At 55.2% G+C, this 24,996-nt stretch overlaps 1 protein-coding gene across 1 annotated transcript in view; it reads left to right on the top strand.

Moving 5' to 3' along the window:
• The window catches only part of ADCY5 (adenylate cyclase 5), a 151,688-nt gene that overhangs the window by 124,093 nt on the left and 2,599 nt on the right, over positions 1 to 24,996 (top strand). The window contains exons 13-20 of the mRNA XM_012642407.1: positions 6,899 to 7,015; positions 7,488 to 7,652; positions 10,323 to 10,498; positions 12,532 to 12,561; positions 13,524 to 13,656; positions 18,990 to 19,253; positions 20,252 to 20,456; positions 23,429 to 23,553. Of these exons, the coding sequence (XP_012497861.1) occupies positions 6,899 to 7,015; positions 7,488 to 7,652; positions 10,323 to 10,498; positions 12,532 to 12,561; positions 13,524 to 13,656; positions 18,990 to 19,253; positions 20,252 to 20,456; positions 23,429 to 23,553 (1,215 nt within the window). The remainder of the gene's footprint in view (positions 1 to 6,898; positions 7,016 to 7,487; positions 7,653 to 10,322; positions 10,499 to 12,531; positions 12,562 to 13,523; positions 13,657 to 18,989; positions 19,254 to 20,251; positions 20,457 to 23,428; positions 23,554 to 24,996) is intronic.

The raw sequence follows: 24,996 nt of genomic DNA, 5'->3' as shown, positions 1-24,996 counted from the left end.
CGCCTCCTTCCCTCTCCGCGTGATTAGCCATCTTCTCTGGTGTCACCCGCCTTCTGGACAGCACGGCGCAATCTGGAACGTTGCTCGTAAAATGAAATCCTTTTCCCTTTAGTTATTCTTTCTTCTTTTGTGATACAGATTAAGCTGTTTGCGCACTAAGACGTGAAAGGGGGATTCTCCCGTATTCTCCCCTTTGGCGCGTGTGTGGCAGGGATTGTTACCCTGCCCGCTCCCCTGCTGGGGACATCGCCTGTCACTGAGCTCCAGCACACACCGAAGGTGGGTTGACTAAGTAAATTGTACCACCTTTTGAGGGACTGCTGTGAAGCTGACCAGACTGCACTTTTCCGTGTCATTCTGGTTTCCCTTTGAAAACAGAACTCGGAGCTCAGAAATGTTCCGTCTTATTTCCAGTCTCTCGGAAGTCATGGCTGTGGCTTTCCAGTGAGATACGACGATTCCTAAATTACTCCACAGCGTGGACTCCGCTGATCCAAAGCCAAGCGGTGTCGGTTTCCTCCTCTAGTTCCTTTACTTTCCATTTTCCCCAAACGACTTGGACTTACTTCCTCAAACTGTCCATATTTTAACCTTTTTGAAGAGAGAAACGTGCAGACAGTGTAGACTGAGTTAGTCGTCTTCCGTGTCTGCCAGGGAGAAGTTTCCGTGGTCCGTTGTGGTTTCTCCCTTCTTACCAAGTCCTCTGGTTGCCTTTCTATTCAGGCCTGCGTCGTCTTTTCCTGACCCAGCGTGTGCAGTTCACACGCACCCCTAGGCTTCTCGTGAGGCTGATTTGGAGCCTTGGTCTTCATCTTGTCCTGAAGTCCTGGTCTCGCTTCCCGGGCGTTGGCTGCCTCCCGGAGCTGTCACTGTCCCTCAGGTGCCTTAAGAACCATTCCCCTGAGTGCCTCCTTTGGATGATGCCGTCTTAGAGGGCAAGTCTGTGCACCTGCTCATATCACCCCTCCCTTCCCTTGGCATCTGTGCCGACCTGGGCCCCAGAACCGCTTTTCTCAGACAAAACCATGTTAAATCCCTCCCCAACATCACACACTGTCTGCAGACTCAGAGAATCTCAGGCTGGAAGGGACCCCTGCAGTGAGGGAGCCCAGCCACCCACCTGAGACTGGAATCCTCCACGAGAACCCTGCAAGGGCTGGGCCAGCCTGTGCGTGGTCACCTCCAAGGATGGTGAGCTCACTCACGTCTCCTGAATGCAGGCCCTGCCCTCCTTGGCCAGCTCTGACTGGGTCATCGGGCTCCGTGTAGCTCCTGCTTCATCATCCTGTGGGGCATCCCACCACCCAAATGGATAGCAGAGTGTGGCTCTCTCCTTTCCCCCACTCTGGTCCAGGCTCCTGGCCTTTACTGTGGCTCATAAGCTCATCCTTACTCAGAAGGCCACACTCTCCTTCCCGGCAGTTTGGGACTTGGGTACAGATGGGCCCAGTGGGAGTGCTCAGCTCCATGGCAGAGTGTGTGTGTGTGTGTGTGTGTGTGTGTGTGTGTGTGTGTAAATCTCCCTCATCCTCCAGCCTGCTGGCTGCCTCTAGGTCTGCATTCCACTGACCCCCGGGACCCAATGGCCTGAGCCCCTGCGATCTGTGGCCAGAGCTTCTTCCAGGCCTCATCTGCTCTGCGCAGTCACCAGAAGAGCCTCTCCTTTCCCTGCAGCTGGAGTGCAGCTAAGTCCCACCTTGCTGGCTGTCCTTTCTACCACTCCAACCAGACTCCTGGTCCACAGTTTGTAAAGTAGGGTCTTACTGTGCCACCAACACCCCTCACCTCCTAGGTGTCTTCTCTCCTTTGAGGACTTTAGGATCCCATGCTCACCTTTCCACCTACATGCTCAGGGGCACCTTTCCTTTCTCTGGGAAAGGATGTGTTGTTGCCATACACATGTTCATTTAGGGGATGGAGACCTCTTCATTCCAGGAGGCATATCATAGGTTCCCCCTGTGACTTCTGACTCAGACAGCTGTGTTTCCTGAGCCTCTAAGGTGGCTTCTATTGCATCTGCTTTGCAGATGAGGAAACTGAGGCCCAGAGAGGTGAGGCAATTTTCCCTGGATAGAGCTAGGAAGTGGTTATAGCTAGGATTGAAATGCAGGTGGGTCTTGACTTCAGAACCCGTGGTCCTTCCCCTCCAGTATGCTGCCTTTGTTAATATGTCCAGTTGAGTCCTGAAGGGCCAGGTGATGAGAGCAGTGGTGTGGATCCCTTCTACCTGCCTTGTTTGCCCTCTGTGGTTTGGTTTTGTTTTTGTTTTATTAGAGACAAAGTCTCGCTCTGTCACCTGGGCTGGAATGCAGTAGTGCGATCATAGCTCACTGTAGCCTCAAACTCCTCCCGCCTCAGGCTCCTAAGTAGCTGGGACTACAGGTATACACCACCATGCCCAGCTAATTTTTCTAATTTTTTGTAGAGATGGGATTTTGCTGTGTTGTCCAGGCTGGTCTCAAACTCCTGCACTCAAGTGATCCTCCCACCTCGGCCTCCCAAGTACTGGGATGACAGGAGTGAGCCACTGCTCTCAGCTACCGCTTCCTTTATTAGCTCCTTGTCAAAGAGACTGTTTTCTTATATTTTTTGCCATGTGATTTCATCACCTTCTTACATCTCTGCACTACCCTGGCCCCACATCACAGAGCCCCAGGGAGGTCATCGATTTGCCTGGAGATGCCCAGAGAAGCCAGGATCTAAGCTCCCACACCCCAGTCATGTTTTATTAATATGTCCCTGCTCCCATTTTTCATGTTGAATTGATTTGAATTAATCAGATTGGGAATGTACTGGTTCTGAACTTATATTTTAAAATTGATTTTTTTTCTGAGCCATGATTATGAGCAGGCGTTAAGCAATGGGTTGACACAGACACAATTATTCTGCTAGAAAAATGCTCCCCGGGATCTGATCTCAGCTATAGTGTAGCCCCAGGAAGAGACTCTGCCGCTGGTAAAGAGTTTTCAGGTCCACACTGGGGTTGGTGACTTTGGGATTAGGGTCGACAAACAGATGGACTTTCCGATTACAGAAGATGAGACACTGTATAAACCGATAGATACCAAGGCAAGATGGTGACTCTTCTGGAGACTTCAAAAGAGCAACAAATCCCGGGTTTCTACTGAGAGTTTAAAGTCAATAGCAAGTCTTTTTAAAGGTGTCAAGGGAAGTCGGCTTGTAGCAAGTCAATGCATAAAGACTCAGTCATAGGCCGGGCGCGGTGGCTCACGCCTGTAATCCTAGCTCTCTGGGAGGCCGAGGCAGGCAGATTGTTTGAGCTCAGGAGTTCGAAACCAGCCTGAGCAAGAGCGAGACCCCATCTCTACTAAAATTAGAAAGAAATTAATTGGACAGCTAAAAATATATAGAAAAAATTAGCCGGGCATGGTGGCGCATGCCTGTAGTCCCAGCTACCGGGAGGCTGAGGCAGGAGGATCACTTGAGCCCAGGAGTTTGAGATTGCTGTGAGCTAGGCTGACGCCACGGCACTCACTCTAGCCCGGGCAAAAGAGTGAGACTCTGTCTCAAAAAAAAAAAAAAAAAGACTCAGTCATTCATTAGATAGATGTTAGAGCTACATCTAACGTTAATCTTTTTAAAAAAACAGCAGCCTGCCATTCTTCTCCTAGCCTCTGGATGGTCCCGTGGGGCTCCCAGTCACATATTCACCAAGAAGCCTGTGTGCATATCCTGTTCCTTAACCACCTTTTGTAAAGAAAGTTTTAGCAGGTATCCTAACCTTTGCCCAAATCAGTCATTACATTGGTGGTTCCACAATGATGAAGGAAGCCCTTCACCGAGTGGATGGGGTGATCGGAACCGAAACAGTTGCAACATGGCGGGGGCTGGGGGTGGGGTGAGGGGTGTGTGGAATGGCAACATTTTAAGCAGCCAAAGATTTGAAACCATATGTCATACCATTTCAGAGTAAGATCCTTATGCTTGTGCCAAAACTCTTTCCCCAGCTGTGAAACCAAAAATTTCTCTAAATGGGAAACAAGGACTTCATTCTTATTGGCAAAATAGCTCTTTAAAATGCAAATATTAACTAACTTTTCTGTTGCATTTAACAGCTTACAGAGCACTTTCAAGTGCATCACTTTACTGAGTCTTCGTGTCCACTGTGGGAGATAAATGTTCCCTATTTACCGATAAGGAGACTAAAGCTCAGAGCATCTAATGATGTCCCCAGGATCACACGGCTAGTAAGAGGCTGAGCAGGATTTTTAAAAACAAGAGCTTTATCAAGATCTAATTTACGTACCATAAAATTCACCTTCCTAAAGGTCGATGAACTTGTCAATTCACTAGTTTTTAGTATAGTCACAAAATTGCACAACTATTGCCACAATCTAATTCTAGAACATTGTCATCATCCCAAAAAGAAGCCCCATGCCCCTTATCAGTCACTTCTCATTCTCTGATCACCATGGCCCCAGCAACCACAAATCTACTTTGTCTGTGTGGATTTGCACATTGCGGACATCTCACACAGATAAAATCATACAACACGTGCCTTTTGAGACTGGTTTCTTTCACTGAGCATAATAGTTTCAAGGTTCACCCATGTTGTAGCATGTAGCAGCACTTTATTCTTTATTGTCGAATAGTAGTCTGTCATGGGGATATACCACATTTTGTTTATCTACTCATCAATTGATGGATATTTGAATAATTTCCACTTTTGGGCTGTTAGGAATAGTGTTGCTGTGAACATGGGTATACAAATACCTGTGCATGTCCCTGTTTTCAGCTCTTTGGGGATATATACCCAGAAATGGAATTACTGGATCATATAATAATACTATGTTTAATTTTTTTGAGGAATCATCAATACTGTTTTCCATAGCAGCTGCATCATTTTACATTCCTACCAGCAATGCACAAGGGTTCCAATTTCTCCATATCCTGACTAATACCTTTTTTTACTTTCTTGATGGTGTTATTTGAAGCACAAAAATTCTTTTTATTTCTTTATTTTTGGAGACAGGGTCTCACTCTTGCTCAGGCTGTTCTTGAACTCCTGACCTCAAGCAATCCTCCTGCCTCAGCCTCCCAGGGTGCTGGGATTACGGGTGTGAGCCACTACATCCAGCCACGTGTCTTTCTTATCCCAGAGGGAAGTGCTTTTTGAGAACAATGCCACTGGCTTGATGGCGCAGGAACACACCTGGGAGGCCCCCCTGCTGGGGACATGGAGCCCAAGGTCTCCACCCCTCAGCCTCTAGCCTGTACAGCTGCCAGGCCTCTGCCACTGCTGCGGCCCTTCCTGTGCTCTGTCCTTCCCTGTGGTCCCCTCTTCCCTTGTGCCGAATAGGAAGTGGCCTTGCTGGAAGGGTGGAGGAGATCCTGGCGTGGGAAAGATATACTGCCTCCCTACACACACGGCCCAAACCCAAGACCGAGGGGTGAGCAGGGCGCTTGCTTTTTGTCACAAACCCTGAAGGGTCTAAGGTTCGATTTTACCCTACTTATAAGCGAGTGAGTTAGCTTGTTGCTGTTTCATGGATGCTGGCAGAAGACACAAGAGTCCTGGGTCAGAGACAAAAACACTTTAGTACTCATGGCACCGCCAGCACATGAGCATTGGCTTATTTGTGTTAGTTCCTCTTCCCCTGGAGCTCCACAGGGGCCACGTGAGGGCCCCACATGGATTTTGCATGTGGGGTGGGTTTGGGTTGCAGCTGAGGAACACTGGGCCAAGGGCCCAGCCCCTGGTGAGCTAACAGGAAACCCTGCAGCGCACAAGCCAGGTCCCCTCCACACGGGGCATAGGCATGGTGGTCACGCTGTGGCCACTTGACCTACTCAGATGTCTGTGTGACCAGCTACAGAAATTCTTGGTATCAGGGCGTGGGTTCACCCTGTGGTCTGGCACACTCAATAGGAACGTGCAGGGCCGCTCAGGGCCCGTGATCGGGGAGAGGCCTTCACCTGCTTCCCTCCCCATGAAAGCCAGGGCTGCCCCGAGAGCCCCACAGATGGCAGCCTTCGGAGAGCGGGTGTGGCTTGCTCAGGATCACACAGGAAAAGCCAAGCCAAGAACCCAGGCTTCCCGACTCTGGCCCAGTGCTTTCTCTGTGCCCTCGGGGGCTTCAGCAGGTGGCCTCGCCAAGAAGAGTTGGTGGGGGGGGGCAGGGTGGGGAAGTGTGCGTCCACTGCTTCGCTTCTGTGTCTGTCGACTTCCTTTTTAGCCCAGGTGGCATGGGAGATGAGGAGGCTATGGTGTGCAAGGCCAACTGCATCAGATTCGGTGGCAGAAATGGGACTTAGGAACTTGGTCATTTCCAAAACTGCAGTGGGTCTTTGAGTAGACATGTGGTTTGTCTAGTTGAGGAATATATAGGAAGGGCTGGATGGGGGAATGGCAGGTCCATGGGGCTTCGTGCTGAGGGAAGAGCTCGCTAAGTGCACGTGTCTAGCCTGCCTCCCTCCTGCTGCCCGCTGCTCTGTCCCTCCTCACCAAGCCCAGCCCCTACCTCCAGATGCCAGATCCTCTCCTAATCCTCAGGCCCACAGCTGCCCACTCCTTCCCAGAAGCCTTCCCAGCCCTCCCCAAGAAAGTTCTGGGCCCCTCCCTGATTATAACTCCCCAGGGTCCAGACTCACCCAGCAGCTAAATGTCCTTTTTCATTTGCTTCCCTGTCGGGTCAAGATAGCATCTTTCCTTTCGTCCTGCCTCTCTCACCTGTGGGTCCCAGGTGGACCCACACCTGGCCAGCTGCAGTCTGTGCTGCTATTGGCCTGGAAGCCGTGGTGCAGGCTGGGAGCGCACCCTGGGGAGCACCCGGACTGTGCTGGAAAGAGACACAGGTGGGTCCACTGAGCTCCTCTCAGGTGATGTGTGGCGTCCTCGCTGAGTGCTCTTACGTCTCTCCCTCCCTATCACCCGCAGCTCTTCCCCTCCCCGCTGCAGACCCTCTCCAGGAAGATCGTACGGTCCAAGATGAACAGCACTCTGGTTGGGGTGTTCACCATCATCCTGGTGTTCCTGTCGGCTTTTGTCAACATGGTGGGTGGCTCTGCGTCTTCCCAGTGCCTCCCCAGCCCCATGGGGCCAAACCCAGTGGGACCGTATACCTGACAGGCACAGGCTGGGAGAACTTACCTGGAAATCCCTATTCGTGTCTCACCTCAGGTCTGAGATCACATTTGACTCAAGGCATCTCACACAGGTTTTTAGCTCTTCACTCTTGAGGCTGGAGGAGCCAGAAAGAGCTCAGGGGAAGGCCCCACGTGTGTTTAAGAGCCCCGCCTCAGGAGGGCATGCCAGCTGCACCCTTCTTCCAGCCCGGGCTCTTCCTGCCAGAGCGGCTGGGCAAACCTTGCCTGGTCCTCAGCCTCTGCCGGGTTCTGTCCTCCATCAGTGTCAGGCTGCACTTAAGACAGAGGATGGGCTCCCTGCTGCCTGTGGGTGGGATGGGCTGCCCTGCCCGGCTCCGGGAGCTGAGCCTCTCCTCCCTGCCCTCCTCCCTTGCCCCTAGTTCATGTGCAACTCCAAGGACCTGCTGGGCTGCCTGGCGGAGGAGCACAACGTCAGCGCGAGCCAGGTCAACGCGTGCCACGTGGTGGAGTCAGCCGTCAACTATAGCCTGGGTGACGAGCAGGGCTTCTGTGGCAGCGCCTGGCCCAACTGCAACTTCCCCGAGGTACTGGGCCTGCAGGGGCCGGGGGTGGCGGCGGTGGACAGCCTCCTGCCCTGCCCCACTCTGCCCTCAGCTGCTCGGGACATTCGAAGCGACAGCCAGGGGCCCACAGCTCACTGCGTTCTAGGGTTCTTCTCCCCCCAGTTTCTCACTCCCTTCTGCCAGACGCTGGAGGACAGGGGCAGCCTCCCCAGTATAACAACAACAGTGATGACAGTGTACCTATTGTTTCTGTACTGCCCATCCGCCACTTCGGCTGAGTGTGTCACATGCCTTTTCTCCTTAAATCCTCACAACAACCCCGTGACTAGATACTATGTTATCTCTGTGCAACTTGGTGCACAGAGAGATTAAGGAATTTGCCCAAGTTCACAGAGCTAGTAAGCAGCAGAGCCAGAGCTCTCATGCAAGTTGTCTGGCTCCAGAGTTCATGCTCCTGACCTGAGGGTGGAACTTTCTGGACCCTCAGCTTCTGCAGCAGACCCAGCCCCACCTCAGGAGAACCTGCCTGAGCCCCCTAGCTGTTGGGGCCAGAGAGCTGGAAGGGGAGCAAAGGGAGCCCAATCCCAAACCAGCACCACCATGAACTTCACCGCTTCACAGTGTACAATTCAGTAGATTTTAGTGTAGTAACAAATCTCTATGGCCATCATCTATGGTCATCTAATTTTAGAACATTTTCAGCAGCCCAAAAGGAAATTCTGTGCCCCCAGGCATTTGGGTTTGAAAAATAACACCAAGAACCCTTATTTGGAGAGTGGCATGTATTAAGCACCTATGTTGTGCAAGGTGCTTCATTCACGTTGCCACATCTGTCAGGGAGCCTGCAGGACCAGGCTTGCAGCCCCGGCGTCCGCTCTGTGCGTGGGCCATTCCCACAGCCCCGGCTCCCTGCTTGGCGCTCAGGTGAGATCTGTAGGATGGTGGCAGTTCCTGCCCCTCCTGGGAAGAAGGTCCATGCTTTCGTCCAATTCCCAAAGTTCCCGTGACTCACAACAAAGGTTCAGGACGCAGCTGAGGGGTGCAGTGGTTGCCACGGCGCTGGCCTTCCTCCCCAACCCTGGGAAGGAGCCTGGTGCAGCTCCCTGTGCAGACAGGGCGAGGAAAGCCTCGGCCACTCACCTAGGCAGGCCTGTGCCCTCCTCCCAGGGCCCACGACAAGCTCTCCGGCTCCTGTAGGCAGCCATGCTGCACCCATCCTCCCCTCCCCTGCCCTGTTCCTCTCACATCCAGCTGAGAGCCCATGGGAGCAGTGTTTCCGCTTCCTGAGGGCTGTGTGCTGAGGAGCAGAGGCTATTTTTGGTCTTGTACTTGCCCCTCGGAGGTTGCTCCCCAGGAGAAGCTGAGGCATGGTGGGGAGAGGGCAGCGGTGGCCATGTTCTGACACATTATGGGAGAGGCTTGGTCCCAGCCTTCAGCCCTCAGCAGCCCTGCCAGTTCAGGCCTGCCGACTCCAGGCCCTGCTGCCTGCAGAGCTCTCAGGCTCACCACCCTCTGAGTGTTCTTCCTGGTTCAGCAACTCCTCACAGACCCCAAGTCCTTGGGGGACCCCAGCATTAAGCCTTGGCCTCCTGGTTGTCTGGGCCCAGGGTCTGAATGGGAATCCAGGCTGGCTCTTTGGGGATCACCGTCCTCTCTCCTGAGGACAGGTTGCTAGGACTCTGGGCATGTCTTCCTCCACTCCCATGCCCGGTGGTAACTTGGGGCTGCCCGAATCCCAACCCAAGGAGACCCTCACAGTCCCTGCCTTGGCTCCAGAAGGCCTGGGGAGGCAGAGGGTCAACCTGGGGGCCACCCCACTGCCAGCCACCACTATTTGTTCCCCAGCCCAAGACAGAGACAGCGTGCGAATAGTAAGGGTCCTGAAGCCTGACTCGGAAATAATGGTGCTAAATTTAAAAGGAAGAACCAAATAATAGATGCTGACACGTCTAGGATTAGCGTCAGGGTACAAGAGAGCAGAAGGGGACCTCTGAAATCACGTGGTTTGGCCCCTCAGTGTCTAAGAAGGAAACTGAGGCTCCGAGACCAGAAGGGCCTTCCCCAGAGTAAATAGTGCGGGGCCTCAATCCCTCATCTGAAGCCTTTGGGGCCACATGTATTTTGGACTTTGGAATTTTTCAGATTTTAAAAGGTTGCCTCACACCCCCAGTGGAGTCTGGGCAGCACCTGGTAATGAAACGCAGTAACATGTATGCGGCAAAACGTATGACTCCTCACCAGAAGTAGGAGAAAGGTGGTGAGCGGCATCCCATCACTTAGGCAGGCTTTGCCACCAAGTAAGGTCGGTCCAGGTGCAGCCCCCACGTGAGTTATGAAAACACTTTTGGTTTTTCGAGCTTTGAATGTCAAGGTTGCAGGTCAGGGGCCGCAGGCCTGTGCCCCCACGGTTATTACAGGTGCCGGGCACTGCGCCAGCGGCTTCATCACATGTGTTTATCACAGCGAGCCCTGCAGATGGGGACACCGAGGCTTAGAGGGGTTGAGTGAATGGCCCGAGGCGCACAGCCGCCCGCGGTCGGTTAGCGATGGGGCCCAGGGCAGCCTGAGCCTGGAGCCCGCTCTCACTTCCCACACTGGCCAGACCGGGTCGTCTCCTGGTTCTTGTGGTGGAGTTTCGGTCAGCAGGGCCGGGGGCGGGGGCGGGGGCTGACCTCTGCCCTCTGCCCGCAGTACTTCACCTACAGCGTGCTGCTCAGCCTGCTGGCCTGCTCCGTGTTCCTGCAGATCAGCTGCATCGGGAAGCTGGTGCTCATGCTGGCCATCGAGCTCATCTACGTGCTCGTCGTTGAGGTGCCTGGTGTCACGCTCTTCGACAATGCTGACCTGCTGGTCACCGCCAACTCCATGTACGTGGCACCTCCCTCACGCCCTCCTGGGTGCGGGGCATCACAGGGAGGCTGGAGGAGCAGGAGGCTGGGGCCCTGGTGCTGCAGGGAACTTGGAACGAGAGTGTCTTGCTCCTCCCCAGCCCTGACCCCTGGGCAGAGCATGACAGGGTCTTATTTCTTGGCCTTCCCCCCTTCCCCAGCGGCGGGGTGGCCTCCGGCCCCACTGTCTTTCTGCGTCCGGTTTGCCACTCACTCCTGACCTCACATCCCTCACTTCCCCAGGCGGGCTCGGATGGGCCGTCCTCACCCAACGCCAGCTGCCTGTGACACCTCTGGCCCAGAGGGGTTGAGGCTCAACAGAACTGAGTAGCAAGGTCTGTGTGAGCAGAGGGATGGCCTCGGCCGTCTGCAGGCTCTGTGTCCTGCCTTGAGCCAGGCACTTGCATATATATTATCCCTTTTCATCCTCCTAGCAACCCAGTAGAGCAGGCGGGCCCTGCACATGAGGTTGGGTGTTTGTGCACTGCTCAGAGGCTCCAGGCTGTGGTGGCAGAGGTGAGGTCGCACATCCCACAGATGGTGGACGTGAAGGTCTCACCCAAGGCCGTCTGGCCTACAGTCAGCCTGGTCATCTAGTGACAGATGTCAGATTTCAAGGGAGGTGGCTCCAGGAGGGGAAAGAGCTCAAGCTTTGGGTCAAATTGAGCTTGAATCTCAGTGTTGGGCACACATTTGCTTATTCCTCTGAGCCTCATTATTTTTTTCCAGTAAAGTGGGAATAATACCCACAGTAGTAAACATATATAAAGTGCCTGATATGAAGTACCCTTTTCTTCCCATCACCACCCCTACACATACACCAAGAAGTGCAAAAACATATGAGTGACAAGTCTATGTCCCCTGAGAAAATGCAGTAACAGCAAACTGCTTTCTCTGAGTTGGAGGAAGGGGTCTGTTCATCTGTCCATCCATTTTTTTCACTGATTCATTCATTCACAAATATTTATTAAGGGCCTATGAAGTGCCAGCCACTGAGCTAGGCAGTGGAGGTACAATCGTGTATACAACAGACAACAGGTAACCCATCAGAAATATTCCTTTCTTGTGAAGGGAAATGTCACTAGAGAAAATGAAAGTGTCATGAAAGATCTAAGTCAGATTCAAGGAAGAACTTGGCAGTTGTGTGGGGCTGTAGGCAGATGACCAGAAAGACACTACCACAGGAATGGTACAGGCTGAGTCCTGCAAGAAGGGGGAGGAGGAGGAGGGCCTTCCTACCCAGGGATCAGGGCTGGAGCTGGGACCTTTGCCCTCTTCCTGCTGCTCCTCCCCCAGCCCAGCCTGTCCTCTCCCCCTGCTGACTTGGCAGCAAAGAACGGGGCTCATTTCTGCACTGGGAGACCCTGGTTCGGCTCTAGGGCAGCACCGTCCAATAGATAAATAATGCACACACGTAAATAATTAAAAATTTTCTAGTAGCTGTATTAAAAAAGCAAAAAGTGTAATTAATTTTACTTTTATTTAAATGATACCATATATCCAAAATATGATCATTTTAATATGTAATCAGTATAAAATTATTGATGAAATACTTTACCCTTTTTCACATGAATTATTCAAATTGTGCTGTGTGTATATTATACACACAGCACAATTTAACTTGCACTAGCCACGTTTTAAGGCTCAGCCACATGTGGCCAGCAGCTGCCACTGCCGATGGAGCAGGTTTAGGGTTCCTCCTCTGCTCCCTCTGGATGGCAGCAAGGGCTGGGGTGCGAGAGGGGGGCGGGCTTCTGCCCAGGTGGACGTGCTTGGGGCAGGCAGAGGGATCCCAGGTAAGAGCTGGGCAATTTGTGGTCATAGTGACCAGGGGCTGATGGGGCGGGGCTTTCTGCAAGGCTCCCGTCCTGAGAGTGACCTGGATATGGAAGGGTGGGGGATTTGGAGCCCAGGGGCAAAGCAGTGAGGCGGCAGAGCTGGGGGGCAGAGCAGGGACAGAGGCTGCCTTCTGCAGCGGCAGGGCCCTGAGAGTCTTCCCACTCTGTTCACAGAGACTTCAACAACAACGGGACCTCCCAGTGGTGAGTGCAAGCCCTGTGCAAGGCCCTCTTCCGCCCTCTGAGCAGATGGCAGAAGGCAGCCGGTACCCAGGAGTGGGTCCTCGCTGGCGGGGTGGGTGGTGTGGAGGAGGCTCTTGGGGCAAGGAGACCCTCCCTCCTGGGGCAGCAAGGTGACCTAACGGGGTGGACACCCTTGTTTTCCTCACGATCCCCGCCACCCCACAGTGATCTGTAAACTCTAAGATCACTCCACAGGCCTCATTTTAAAGCACAGAGCCTCAGGCTCCTCCCCAGGAGCATGTGCAGGGACCCCAGGCACAGGAGAGTGGGGCTGGTGCCCGCTGCCCCTCCGGATGCCTGCAGGGTATGGGGCTGCTGCCTGGGCAGGGACTCACTATGCAGCCTTCGAGGTTTGGGCTCTTTGCTGGCACAAGGAGCAGGGTTTGGAACAGCTGGATTTGTTAAAAGTATTGATTAATAACGTTAACAAAAATATGATTAGGCAATAGTAGCTACCAGTTTTAAAGTGCCTGCTGTTTGTCAGGTACCACATTAAGCATTTTGCATACAGTATCTTTCATCCTTGCCACAATCCTGAAATGTGGGTATTATTGACCCATTTTACAGATTAGGAAACTAAAGTTCAGAGAGGTTAAGAGACTTGCCCAAGGTTGCCCAGAGACAGGATCAGTGGGCCCACCTGGCTCCCTTGTCACTGTGCCCACTGCCCTTGTCTTGTCTGCTGACTGGGCTGAAAGGCATCAGGAGAGGAGCAATGGCGGCCTGTGCGCAGGCATGAGCAGTGGCTGAGGTGGGCTGCCATCTCGGAAGGCTTCCCGGAGGAGGCACACCTTAGGTGAAGTTTGAGCAGGAGGACGAAGAGGAAGGGAAGCTGTAGTGGGAGGAAGGAAAAGGACCGGGGTCCTGAGAGCCTGCTGTGAGGGGCCAAGGCGGTCTCAGGCCTGTCTGCCTCCCACCTGCAGCCCTGAGCACGCGACCAAGGTGGCGCTGAAGGTGGTGACACCCATCATCATCTCAGTCTTTGTGCTGGCCCTGTACCTGCACGCCCAGCAGGTGGAGTCCACCGCCCGCCTCGACTTCCTCTGGAAACTGCAGGTGGGTGGCCCTGGGGCTGGAGCTGGGTGGGGGAGGCACTGAGGAGCCAGTGATCAAGTGGACAAGCTCATGGTCACCTGGGCTGGGCTGGGCTGGGCCTTAGTCTCACGCTGACACGGTGTCCTGCTCAGGCCACATCCTAGCAGATCTGCTCTCTGCTCTCTGGGGCCAAGAGGGAAATCCCTGGGGCTTATTCCAGACAAATCCACCTACAACAGTACTGGGACTCTGATGGGCCCAGGAGGTGTGCTTTGGAGCCAACAAATACTGGGCACTTACTGTGTGTGTCCACAGGCAGGGACAGAGGGGAGGCGCAGGCAGGCCTAGTTTGTGGTGGGGGCAGGAAGGAGTCCAGGAGGGTCGGGGAGGAGGTAAGTGGAGGGCAGGAGCCTGGCCAGGTGTGGGGGGCTGGCACCAAAGGCTTCTGAGCAGGGCTGACCCACTGGAACTTGGCTCGAAGACTCCTCCAGAGAGATGGATCGAGGGAGCAGACAGAGGCGGTGGGGTGGCCAGGGGCCTGCAGCTCTGACCGTGCCGGTGCGCAGGTGGTGCTGAGATCCAGCTGGCATGGGCTCCCCGGCCGCCCACCCCATTCCCTGTGCATTGTGTTCCCCTGGAGGAAGGGATGCATACAGGTCAGGGAGAGGGTGCTCTGTGTGCTAGCAGCAGCCCTGTGGCCCCTTGTCACCTGCTGGACCACCTCTGAAGAGCTGGGAGAGGTGCCCAAGGGCACGCAGCAGGAGAAAGCCCCATCTTCACGTGGGCTGCCTCAGACTTCTGTTCCAGCCGAGCCCCTTGCAAGGCTGAGCCTGGCTCGGCCCCTATCTCGAGACCGCCACAGCTCATACACAACTCGCTTACACCTCCATCCCGACCTCCTGGTGACATGAAGTCTTTGGGCTCGGGTAGGAGGCCCCGGATTTTCACTGGATGCTAGTGAGGATGGAGCATCTGGTTGCCCCTTCTGTTAGGTATTTTGCATGGGGTCTGGCTGGACTTGAGCTTGGAGGTCTACACTGGGGGTGTCCTGCGGTTGGGGGAACCAGGGGGATTGCCACAGCATTCTGTGCGGTGACCTCGGGGAACATCCAGTATGTGCCTGCACCTCGCAGGCTTCTCCCTTCTCTCTCGTACTCCTCTGCTTTGGGCAAGTCCCTGGGAGGCTCCAGCTCTATTAGGGACCTGGAGCCCATGTCCCTCCACTTCTCTGCTGCACACACCGTCCTCCACAGCCTGCAGGAACCCAAGATGTTTGCTGTTGTGCAACTCAGCTGTGTTGCAGAGCCCTCCGGAAGAGCGAGCCTGCTACTCAGCCCCTCACCCCCACCCCCCGCAGTGCACTGGGTCAAACAGAGACTGTCACCAGAGGCTTCCCCACAGCAGTGCCTGGAGGCAGCAGCTTTCTCTCTGCCCAGCCAGGGAGCTCCTCCCCGTGCGGGTGGGGACGCCGCCTTTCCAGTTCAGCGCCTTCTGAAACTTCCAGGCCAGGAACAGCCACAGCCTCAGGCCCCTCCTTTGCTGCGGGAAGGAGCGTGTAGGGGACGTGACCAGACCTCCTCCTTTCCCTGGGTCAGAGGCCTCCGGCAGCCCAGCGCCAAACCTCCCTCCTGTGCCAGCCAGCCCCGGGCACTGTGTTCCCGGCGTTCCTCTCCTGGCTGGCCCCAGAAACCGCTTGTTTCCACTTCTTGTTTCCATGTTGTTACCTTTACTCTCCGACCTCCTCCCTCTCATGCCTTTAGTCCCCTCACTTTTATCTCTTTTTCTGGTAACGTTTTTAAAGATAATTTCAAACCTACAGTAAGGAACTCCGGCAGCCCCCTCACCCTCCTTCCGCAGCCCGTCTTTCTGTAGTTGCTTCCTCACCCTCTCTGGTTCTCTGGTTCTGATGTGATGCCCCATCACCCCCGAACACTGCAGGGCACCCCCTGCTCCCTCCCCGTGCACCGTCATGGGGGCAGCTGGCCCCGTTCACATGCTGCCGGCCATCCCGACGCCATGCTTGGCGGTCACGTCTCCTCAGTTCCAGCCTGGAGCAGTCCCTCTGTCTTTCCTTGTCTCTCAGTCCTTGCCAGTCTTAGAGCCTTTTACTCTCTGGCCTTCAAGCCCTGCCTTCCTGGAGGAGCCCCGCGGAAACGGAGCGCGCACTTCCTGCTGCCTCAGGCTGGAGACTCACCATGTGGACCCACCCCACCGCTGGTGGTGTCAGCCTGGTCACCTGCTCGAGCTGGGGTCTGCCAGATTTCTCCACTGTCAAGGCCCCTTTGTCCCTTTGTATCTGACTAGCATTTGTGGAAAGATAGTCTGATATTACCCCAATTTTCTGATCCTCAGCAAGTCTCTACCCCCCAGCCTTTGCGTGCATTGGTGACTCCTGCTTGTCTCAGCCCCCACTGTGGACGTGTCGGCTAGTGGTGCTATGACCGTCATGCCTTCTATACGTGGTGGCTGGCTTTCCACTGCAAGGAGAGCTCCCCCTGTGCCCCCTTCGATTTGCTAATCCATTCACTTACCTGCATCAGCAGGGACTCACCGACTCCTGTTTGATCCTGTGGGTTGCAATCTGCTACCCTCACTATTATTCTAATGCTCAAATTGACCTCTGTCTGGCCAGTGTGCATTTCAGGTTGGCTTCTGTGGCATTTGACTGTGTCCATCATTCTTTGAGTACTTCCTGACTTTCTGGCACAAGTATCTCGGGCTTATTATGCTTTCTCTGCTGCAGCCCAAGACTCAGCGCTTTCTCCAAAGAGCTTCATTCTTCGTAGTGGGGAATGGTGCTTAGAGACCAAGATCTTAGCACTCGGTGTGCTCACTGCTTCTAGGTCCTCTCCACGGGCAAAGCTAGGAAGTATATGTGTGTGTACACAGGCATAGACATATGTGTACACCCAAATCTAATCCTACTCCAGTATCTGTGTGTGTGTGTGTATATATATATTTTAAACATGAGTTCATACCAGTACCTCCCATTTTAATCCAATACCTCAGGCTTCTTTCTAGCCTTCGCTTTTCCGTGCTTGCAAGTGTCATCTCTGGCAGTGGGAAGCTTACTTCCCATTATCTTTCTAATATGTATTATCTGCTCAGTGGCACCAATCTTCCGACTCCCCGGCCCCCTTCTCCGCCCCACCATCCTCTCTCCCCTCCTCACTGCCTGAGGCCCCCTGCCCTTCTCACTTTGCCTCCTCAGGCATGAGGGCTCCCCACCTCATGCCTCAGGGAGGGAAGCGACTGAGCCCCGCGCCTCTCCCTCCTGGCCTGTGTTCATGCACATGCGTGTGCGTGAGAGAGACCGTGTGGGTGAGCCTGTCTCTACCTGCCAGCCCGTGCAACCTCTCTCCACTGAAGCTAGCAGGCTCCTCATTCTCCCATCCTTCTCCTGGGCTTTGGGAGAAGGGGGACAATGTCCAGTAAATGCCAATAAACACAAACCGGAAAGCCCTTTCGATGGGTATGTGACAGGCCCTGCCTCACGGCTATGCTTGCCCAGCCTCCCCTTCGCAGTTGCAGTCCTGGGGGGTGGGTGTGGTGCTGACAGGGAGGTGGGGAGCCTGGCCTCCTCAGCTTTCCCGAAGTGTCTGCACAAGGAGCACACCCTGACCCCCTGACCCCCCAGGCCCTCTCCTGCCCTAACCACAGGATCTCAGTTCTTAGGAGAGCCCATTCTGTCCCCTCCCTTAGCATTGACCTTATTGGGACCACCGAGAGGCTACAGATCCAAATCTTCCTGTCCCGCCAGGGCCCAGCCCTACAAACGGTCTTGTTGGCAGCCGCCCCCTTGTGTTGGGGCGAAGTTCCCGATGTGGCAGGAGCTCCTGGCTGGGCCCAGGGGATTGGCCTCTGCCCCAGTGGTAGCTCTGCCCCAGCGGCCCTGGCCTGGCCTCTGCCTCTACTCTGCCTAACACGTTGGGCAGATGCTCTCTGGGAAGGGCACCATCCCGTCTCTGCCACCTGCTGTGCAGATGAAAGGAGCTGGAGTGCTACCAGGCTCCCCGGGCCCCCAGGCTTGTGTCTCAGCAGTGGTAGGAGCAGGACTATCTGCAGTCCAGCTCATTTCCAGAGGCGGATGGACTGATTGCGGGGCTCCTCCATGGGACAGTCCGTGAGAAGTACCGGGATCCCACTCCAGCTCCTCGCTTGGGCACACCTGTCCAGAGCTAGGAGTGGTGGCCTTATTCACAGAGAAGGGCCTGGGCAAAGGGTCCCACCTCACAGGAGCATAGGTCACCCAGGCTGGAAGGATGGGCAGGAAGAGGGCACATGCCAGCACCTGCGGGTGGTGGGTGGACAGCAGGGCCTCTTAGGGTCTAGGACTTCCTTGGGCATGACCCCGGTCCTCGAAGCCAGGTTTTCAGTGGCTGAGGAGTCCACCAGGCCATGGCAGATAGTCAGGGGATCTTCTCACCTCAGGGGCAGGGCTTGGGCACTGAGCCTTGGGGTCCCAGAGCTTCTGCCCTGGCCACTCTCCCTCCCTACTGGACCCAGGTCCTGTAGCCTCCGGAAGGGGTGCCAGCTCCATGCCCATGGAAAGCCACTGCCGTCAGGGAGAGCAAGGGCCCTGGGAGGCAGTCATAGCCCTGTTGGAGATTCTAGTTGCACCCAAATAGAAAGATGTCTACCTTTCTGGCTGGCTAGGTCTTCTAAATGGCCCTGCTAATACCTTTCCTGCCTGCTTTTCCAACACGGTCACTCCCAGGTAAGGGAGCCATTAGGTCTGCCATGGAGGGTGCAGCAGCCAGCTGACTCCACCCGGGATTAGAGGGTGGAGTCCCAGACACTCCTGTTGGGTGGTCGCCTGCCACGCCTCAGGGCGCGACTGCCTTTCTGCTTCAGCCGTGTGGGCTCTGGAGCAGTCTGTCCTCACGGGAGGCAAAGAGACTGGCAGGGCTTTGAGCTGTTTTTCCCCATAGGGTCAGTCAATCAAAGTACCCCTTGCCGAGCGGCTTTTCTCATTGAATCTCCTGATGTCAGGAGGAAAATGAAACGTGTGGAGCATTTGGGAAGCTGGAGGGCTATTTGGCGTGTGGTTATGAACCGTCCCTTTTGCTCCCGGCCGAGTTCTAGTCTTGGGCAGACGGGGTCCTTTCAGCCTCTGCTCCGGGACCTGCTCCGACTCGGGGCTTCCCTCCCCCAGGGTCGGCACCCTCACGTGCTGCACTCCCGAAGAGGCAGGCGGGAGCGTTAGGCGCTTGTAAACGCCTGTCTTTTCTGACTGTCGAAGCAGCGCTCTGACAACCTGGAAGCAGAGGCAGTGGAGAGGGGAGAGCCCCCAGCACTGCTGACACCCTGGGCTGGAATTGGCATCCACGTGACCCGCGCTGTCTGTCTCCCAGGCCACAGAGGAGAAGGAGGAGATGGAGGAGCTGCAGGCCTACAACCGGCGGCTGCTGCACAACATCCTGCCCAAGGACGTGGCCGCCCATTTCCTGGCCCGGGAGCGGCGCAATGACGAGCTGTACTACCAGTCCTGCGAGTGCGTGGCCGTCATGTTCGCCTCCATCGCCAACTTCTCCGAGTTCTACGTGGAGCTGGAGGCCAACAACGAGGGTGTCGAGTGTCTTCGGCTGCTGAACGAGATCATCGCCGACTTTGATGAGGTGCACGGCGGGGCGTGGGGCAGGCCACGGGTCCCTGGCATGGGAGGGACGTGGAGAGATCCAAATAAGAGCAGTGATGACAGGAGCGTGCTGTAACAGGCACCTGGCACACATGGGCTCTCCGGTCATCCTGTGACAGATGAGGAAACTGAGGCCCAGCGATCTTGAGTATCTCGCCCAAGGTCACTGCCAGTAAGTGACAGAGCTGGAGTTTCAGCCCAGGTTGTTTGAACTTGAGCCTCTGGGCTCCTGCCTGGCTGGCTCACCAGCCACCTCTGTCACCAACCATTCCTCTCATGCCATCTAGAGTAGACAGGCCCCAGGGCCTGGGATAGCTCAGTGCCTGTACCCAGGGTTTGAAAGAGCCAAAGCCAGGAGAAGTCCCCAGGCTAAGGGAGGAGCCAGGACAAAGATGCGGGTCCCACGCCCTGTGGAGCACTGGGCGCATGCAGGCACCAGATTGCTGAGCCCAACAGGGCAGTCTCAGCTCCCGGAGCTTGCCGAGTCACGAATGTGAGGGGGCAGCCCCAGCAGGGACCCAGGCCCAGGCTTGGAGAGCAGGAGGCTGGAGCTGGGGCCGGGCAGTGTCGGGAGCAGCCCACAAGCCTCCTGGGTCAGTGGGGATTGGTGTTAGTTGACATGGGTCTGGGAAGGCTTCTGGCAGGGCTGGGAGGCAGGAAAAGGGTGTCCCGCTGGACAAAGATGAGGAGTTTCCCCGGGCAGGAGGGCAAGTGAGCCAGTGAAGGGGAGACAGCCATCCAGTCCCCGTTGGGGGCCAGAGGTGACTAGTGACAGTTGCTGTACAGCAGATGGATATGTAGGAGTTCTGGCTCTGTCCGGAGCTTCACACTGATGACAATGGAGACGAGCCCCTTCTGTGGGAGGGGGACACGTGAGGGGCCATGCTACTGTACTTCCCTGGACATCCTATGTCCCTCCCCGTGGACCCCAGTGTTCCAGACTTGGGAGTGACCCGGGTTTGGCCTCCTCCTGCCCAGATTATCAGCGAGGATCGGTTCCGGCAGCTGGAAAAGATCAAGACCATCGGCAGCACCTATATGGCGGCCTCCGGCCTCAACGACTCCACCTATGACAAGGTGGGCAAGACCCACATCAAAGCCCTGGCCGACTTCGCCATGCGGCTGATGGATCAGATGAAATACATCAACGAGCACTCCTTCAACAACTTCCAGATGAAGATTGGTGAGCAGGGCCCAGGGTGCAGCTGGGGCGAGGGCTTGGAGGGGCTCCCCATCCCCTGTCCTGCAGCTGCTGTCTGGGCCAGTGGAGAAGGCAGCAGAGGCTGACGTCACAGTGTGTTCCTCTGTGCAGAGCGGGGCAGGGCACAGGCACCGGCCACTCACAGTGGAGTCCTCCTGGAGCCCGGCCGTGCCTCCTCCGCCTGTTCCGTGCAGCAGCACGGGCGGGACACCTCGGAGATCCCACCTCACTGCTGCGCTGGGAAGCCCTGGTTAGACCCGGGCTGTGCCTGCCTGAAAGGCTTTTGGGGGGATGCTCTGTGCCCAGGGCTCAGGGCCTTCGGTGGCCGCCACATCGGGAAGATGACAGTCCATTTATTTCAAGTATTACTGACCTAATAGCAGTGTTTTATTTACAAGGATTCCAAATCCATTCAGTAAAAATGAAAAGCAGCAAAATCAAATACTTGATACATTTTAAATACAAAATGTATAAACATGTTACAGTCATTACATTTGCAAATTTACAAAAACATTGAACATATATTCTGCAAAAGTTTTAGCAAAATAAAGTGAAATAGTTTTAAGAAGTAAACATGAAAGGAATCCTGTAATAGTGACTATGACATGATTATATTTCAGCTTTTTCAAAAGCGTAACCTTGAAAAACAAAGTGGGTCAAAGGGGTTATTGTGGAGTTTCAAGGGTGAGCAAATCTTTTAGCTGCTACGAAACCTTTTCTAATCCACACAAACTGGGGAAAGAAATGGAGAAAGTGTGGTGAGAGATCAAGTCTGCGGATCTTCCCTGGATCCCTTTGTCAAGTGCGTGTGCGTTGCCCTCGCTGGGTGGCTCTGAGGGAGCTCTGTGGACACCTGTGGTGCCTGGGAGGGAGGCCCCGGATCCGTGTCAAAATAGGGCCATATGCTACTTGTTCAGAAAAATCCTTGAAACAAAAACTATGTATTTTTCTTTTTTGTATTTAATTTTGTTGTTTTATTACCCCAACCTTTATTTTGACAAGTTTCAACTCTGCGGAAGAGTTGAAAGAATAGTTCAGTGAAAACCCACGTATATACGCTCCCGTTTCTCCACCCTGCTGTGTCCATAGAATGATTTCAGAATCACAGCTCTGAATTTGTTGCTCCAGAAAGCCCGCAGTATTTCTGTAGTTCATTTGTCCTTAGAATATGTCTTACCAAGGCTGTGCCGTGTTGCGGAGTATGAGTTACTTTTGCAGTGGAAATTGCTTGGTCGGGGGTCCTTCTCTTCCTCCTCTTGAGCGTCGTGTAGGTAAGGAATGCTTTCTGAAGGAGCAGACCTAGTTCTACTCAGATTTTAATGCATTATCAAATCCCTGGTATGTGTCTAGCCATAAATGATTCAGATTTCAAATAAAAAAAGTAACAGTAGTTCACCAACAAAAATACCAGCATTTCAATTCCCAAAATTAGCACATTAAAACAAAATATTGGGTTACTAAGAACCACTGTTGTGATGATTAATGTCCTCAGGAGACACGTTGTTCTGGCCGGAGTGTCAGGAACCGGGCTTTCCCTGAGCGAGCTGGCTCGGTGTGTGTGTGGGCACAACGCTCGGTGGACTTGCCCGGGTTTGCATCCTGCCCTGGCTGCCGGCAGCCCCAGGGCAGAGCCTGCTGGGAGGCTGCTTGCACTAGCTGCAGGCTGAGTCTCTGTCGGCTTCACTCTTGGCTTCGTGTACCGTCGCTACTCCTGCTTTGCTTTCTCCCCATCTTGTCCACCTACGCTGGTTTGTGTTTCTCTCGCAGCGTGTATGTTTGTAAACTGCCTCGACTCCTTTATTGAACCAGGACTGGGGACTGAGCACTGGCATCTCCCAAGAGGAGCATCAGGAGCGGGGCGGGCAGTCGAGCCCTGTGTGGCAGATCCCTCCCGACAGATGCAGGAACATCCGCCGGGCAGGCTTGGCTTTGGGGAAGGGGTGGAAGCCCTCAGAGCTCAGTCCAGTCGGTGAGGGGGACAGTCCCGCCCGGCGATGACATGTGGGTAAAAGCTGCCTGTGGCTGGCAGGACTAAAGAGGAGGGTTGTGGAGGGAAGTTTTAAGGACCGATGACATTGCTGACTAAGTGAGAAGCCCCGCGGGGCGTATTTTGGAGCTTCTGCTGTGTTTCTAGTCCGCTCTGCACACACAGGAAATGGGCAGCAGTGAGGCTTCACACGGACCAGGAGGAGACAGTTTCCATACTGGGAGGGAACACCCTGGGACTCGGAGGCAGGACGGAGAGTGTCCAGAGAGCGTCACTTGAGCCAGCTGCGTGAGGGCAGGATTTAGCCTGTGGAGGAGGTGGGAGGACACCACTGGAGGGAGGACCGGTGCAGCAAGGCTCAGAGGCAGGTGGCTCTGTGCTGCCGTGGGTGGCCTCGAGAAGGTGGACAGACGAGAGCCGCAGTGCTAGGAGAGAGACGGAGAGCTCAAATGGTGACTGGAGCATGGAGACTGCGGTGTCCCCATCCTGGCTCGAGGCCCCAGAGCAGTATGACTTGGAGAGAGGAGACCCATGCAGGGCGATGAGTTAGAAGCTAGGTTCCAAGAATGAGAATGGTGGAGGAAGCAACAAAGGAACGAGGAACAGAGAGATGGCAAGTTCTGGCATGTGGAGAGAAGGACGATTAGGAAAAGGCAACTGATTATGCGGAAGGTCATGGGAGACCTTGAGGAGGGTGCTCCTGGCAGTAGGCTGGTGGCGCTGAGCATTGGCTGGGTGGCGAGGACACAGGAGCGGTGGACGTGTCTCGAATCAGCAAGCATTTGGCACGAGCAGAGAAGTGCGAGGCTGCAGGTGAGCATGGCCCCAGGCCTGGAGGACCCTGGGTGGCTTCAGGCGAAGAGGCAGAGGGAGGCCCTGTGGCTGTTGAGAGCAGGAAGACGGCGAAGGCAAGCAAGGCAGCCTTGGTCTTAAGCTGGTGAGTGTGGCTGACTCCTGTCCCCTGCAGGGCTCAACATCGGCCCCGTGGTGGCTGGGGTGATCGGGGCGCGCAAGCCTCAATACGACATCTGGGGCAACACGGTGAACGTGGCCAGCCGCATGGACAGCACCGGCGTGCCCGACCGCATCCAGGTGAGTGCAGGAGCCTCCGCCCACATCACCCAAGTGGTAGGGGGGGCTCTGTCTGATGCTGAGGAGTCTTCAGGGCAGGCCACTCACAGTTCCTAGTGAGAACTTCTGCAGCCAGGTCCCAGGGTGATGGGCCAGTTGGCGCTGGTATCTTGGAAGCTGGGAGCACACGATTGTGTTTCAGGCCCTCAAGACCTTGGACAGAGCTTCAGGCCTGTGCAGAGCCCTCTACTGGGCACAGAAGCAGTTGGGGGAGGTGGGCTGGAGGGCTTGCCAGCGCCAAGCTCTGCGTGCCAAGTGGAAGCCACAGCGCTCCCCTGCACGCAGAGGACGCACAGGCGCCCGCAGGAAGCAGGCCTCACCCCTGGAGCTCACAGCTCTCAGCCAGGTTCAGAGAACCAGAGGAGGCTGCCGGCCCCCAGGGGCCCAGCCAGAGACACAGAGACTTCTCTCTCCTCCCTTTGTCAGCTGGCACTGTGACTCCCAGCCCTCTGCTCCTGAGCTGCTTCTCTTGGTTTTTCTCAGGCATTCCTTGATCCTCTTTGCTCCAGTCTGACAACCGAGGCCCTGGACTGGGCTGTGGGAAGTCAGCTTCCCAAGCTTCACAAGCGCTGACTGTGCAATTTTTAAGGCCTTTTGCCAACACTGACACCACTTAAATGTCCCTAACTTCTCCCCACTGCAGGGCCTCTGAACAAAGGGGCTGCCCTGGCACGGCCTGGCTGCTGTGGATGCTGGCTGTCAGGCCTGGCCACGTGGCCTTTTCTCGCCTCCATCCCTGCGTCGTGGGGGGGGGGGCACGGCGAGATGGGAACTGGGGTCCCAAGGAGCGCTGGGAGAGAGGGGCATGTGTTTCCTGGGTAAGGGACTCTGTCAGCACCCCAGTGACCCAGCACCTCACCGAACCGCAGTTAGTAACAGCAGGGCCCGCCCGGCACGCCCACCCCGCCCCCGGCCTCGTGCTCACCGGCGGGGCTGCAGCATGGTGGGGGCCGGGGAGCCTGGCAGTGCCCAGGAACGGCTCTTGGACCACCCTGGGGGCATGTGGCTGTGCTGCCCCGCCCTGTGCCCGTCACGCCCACGTCTCCGTCATCCAGCAGGGGTGTAGTGTAATGGACGCAGCCGCCGAGGCGTTCTCTGCTTTGCTCCGAAAGCCAGAGTGGAGCCAGGTGACCAGACCTGGAACTGAATCCAGGCTCTACCATTTATTGACGATGTAACCTCAGGCAAGTGACTTAGATTTTTTGAGCCCAAGGATAATAACAGTAGCAGCAGTTCTCAAACTACCTCTGGTGAAAAGTCAGTTTTTAAAAATCTTTCTGATCTGTCCTGGAGGGATCCTTTTGTAAAACACACAGACGACATACTTGGATATAGGCTGCGACAGCGTTAGGTTGTAATCAGAGTGCAAGGTCCTCACACTTCCTCTCTGCTCCTGTCCTCACT

The sequence above is a fragment of the Propithecus coquereli genome, unplaced genomic scaffold, assembly GCF_000956105.1.
Source record: "Propithecus coquereli isolate 6110/MARCELLA unplaced genomic scaffold, Pcoq_1.0 Scaffold10, whole genome shotgun sequence".
NCBI classification, from domain to species: domain Eukaryota; kingdom Metazoa; phylum Chordata; class Mammalia; order Primates; family Indriidae; genus Propithecus; species Propithecus coquereli.
The sequence above is the reverse complement of the archived record's forward strand: the minus strand, read 5'-3'. Positions and strand labels throughout refer to the sequence as shown.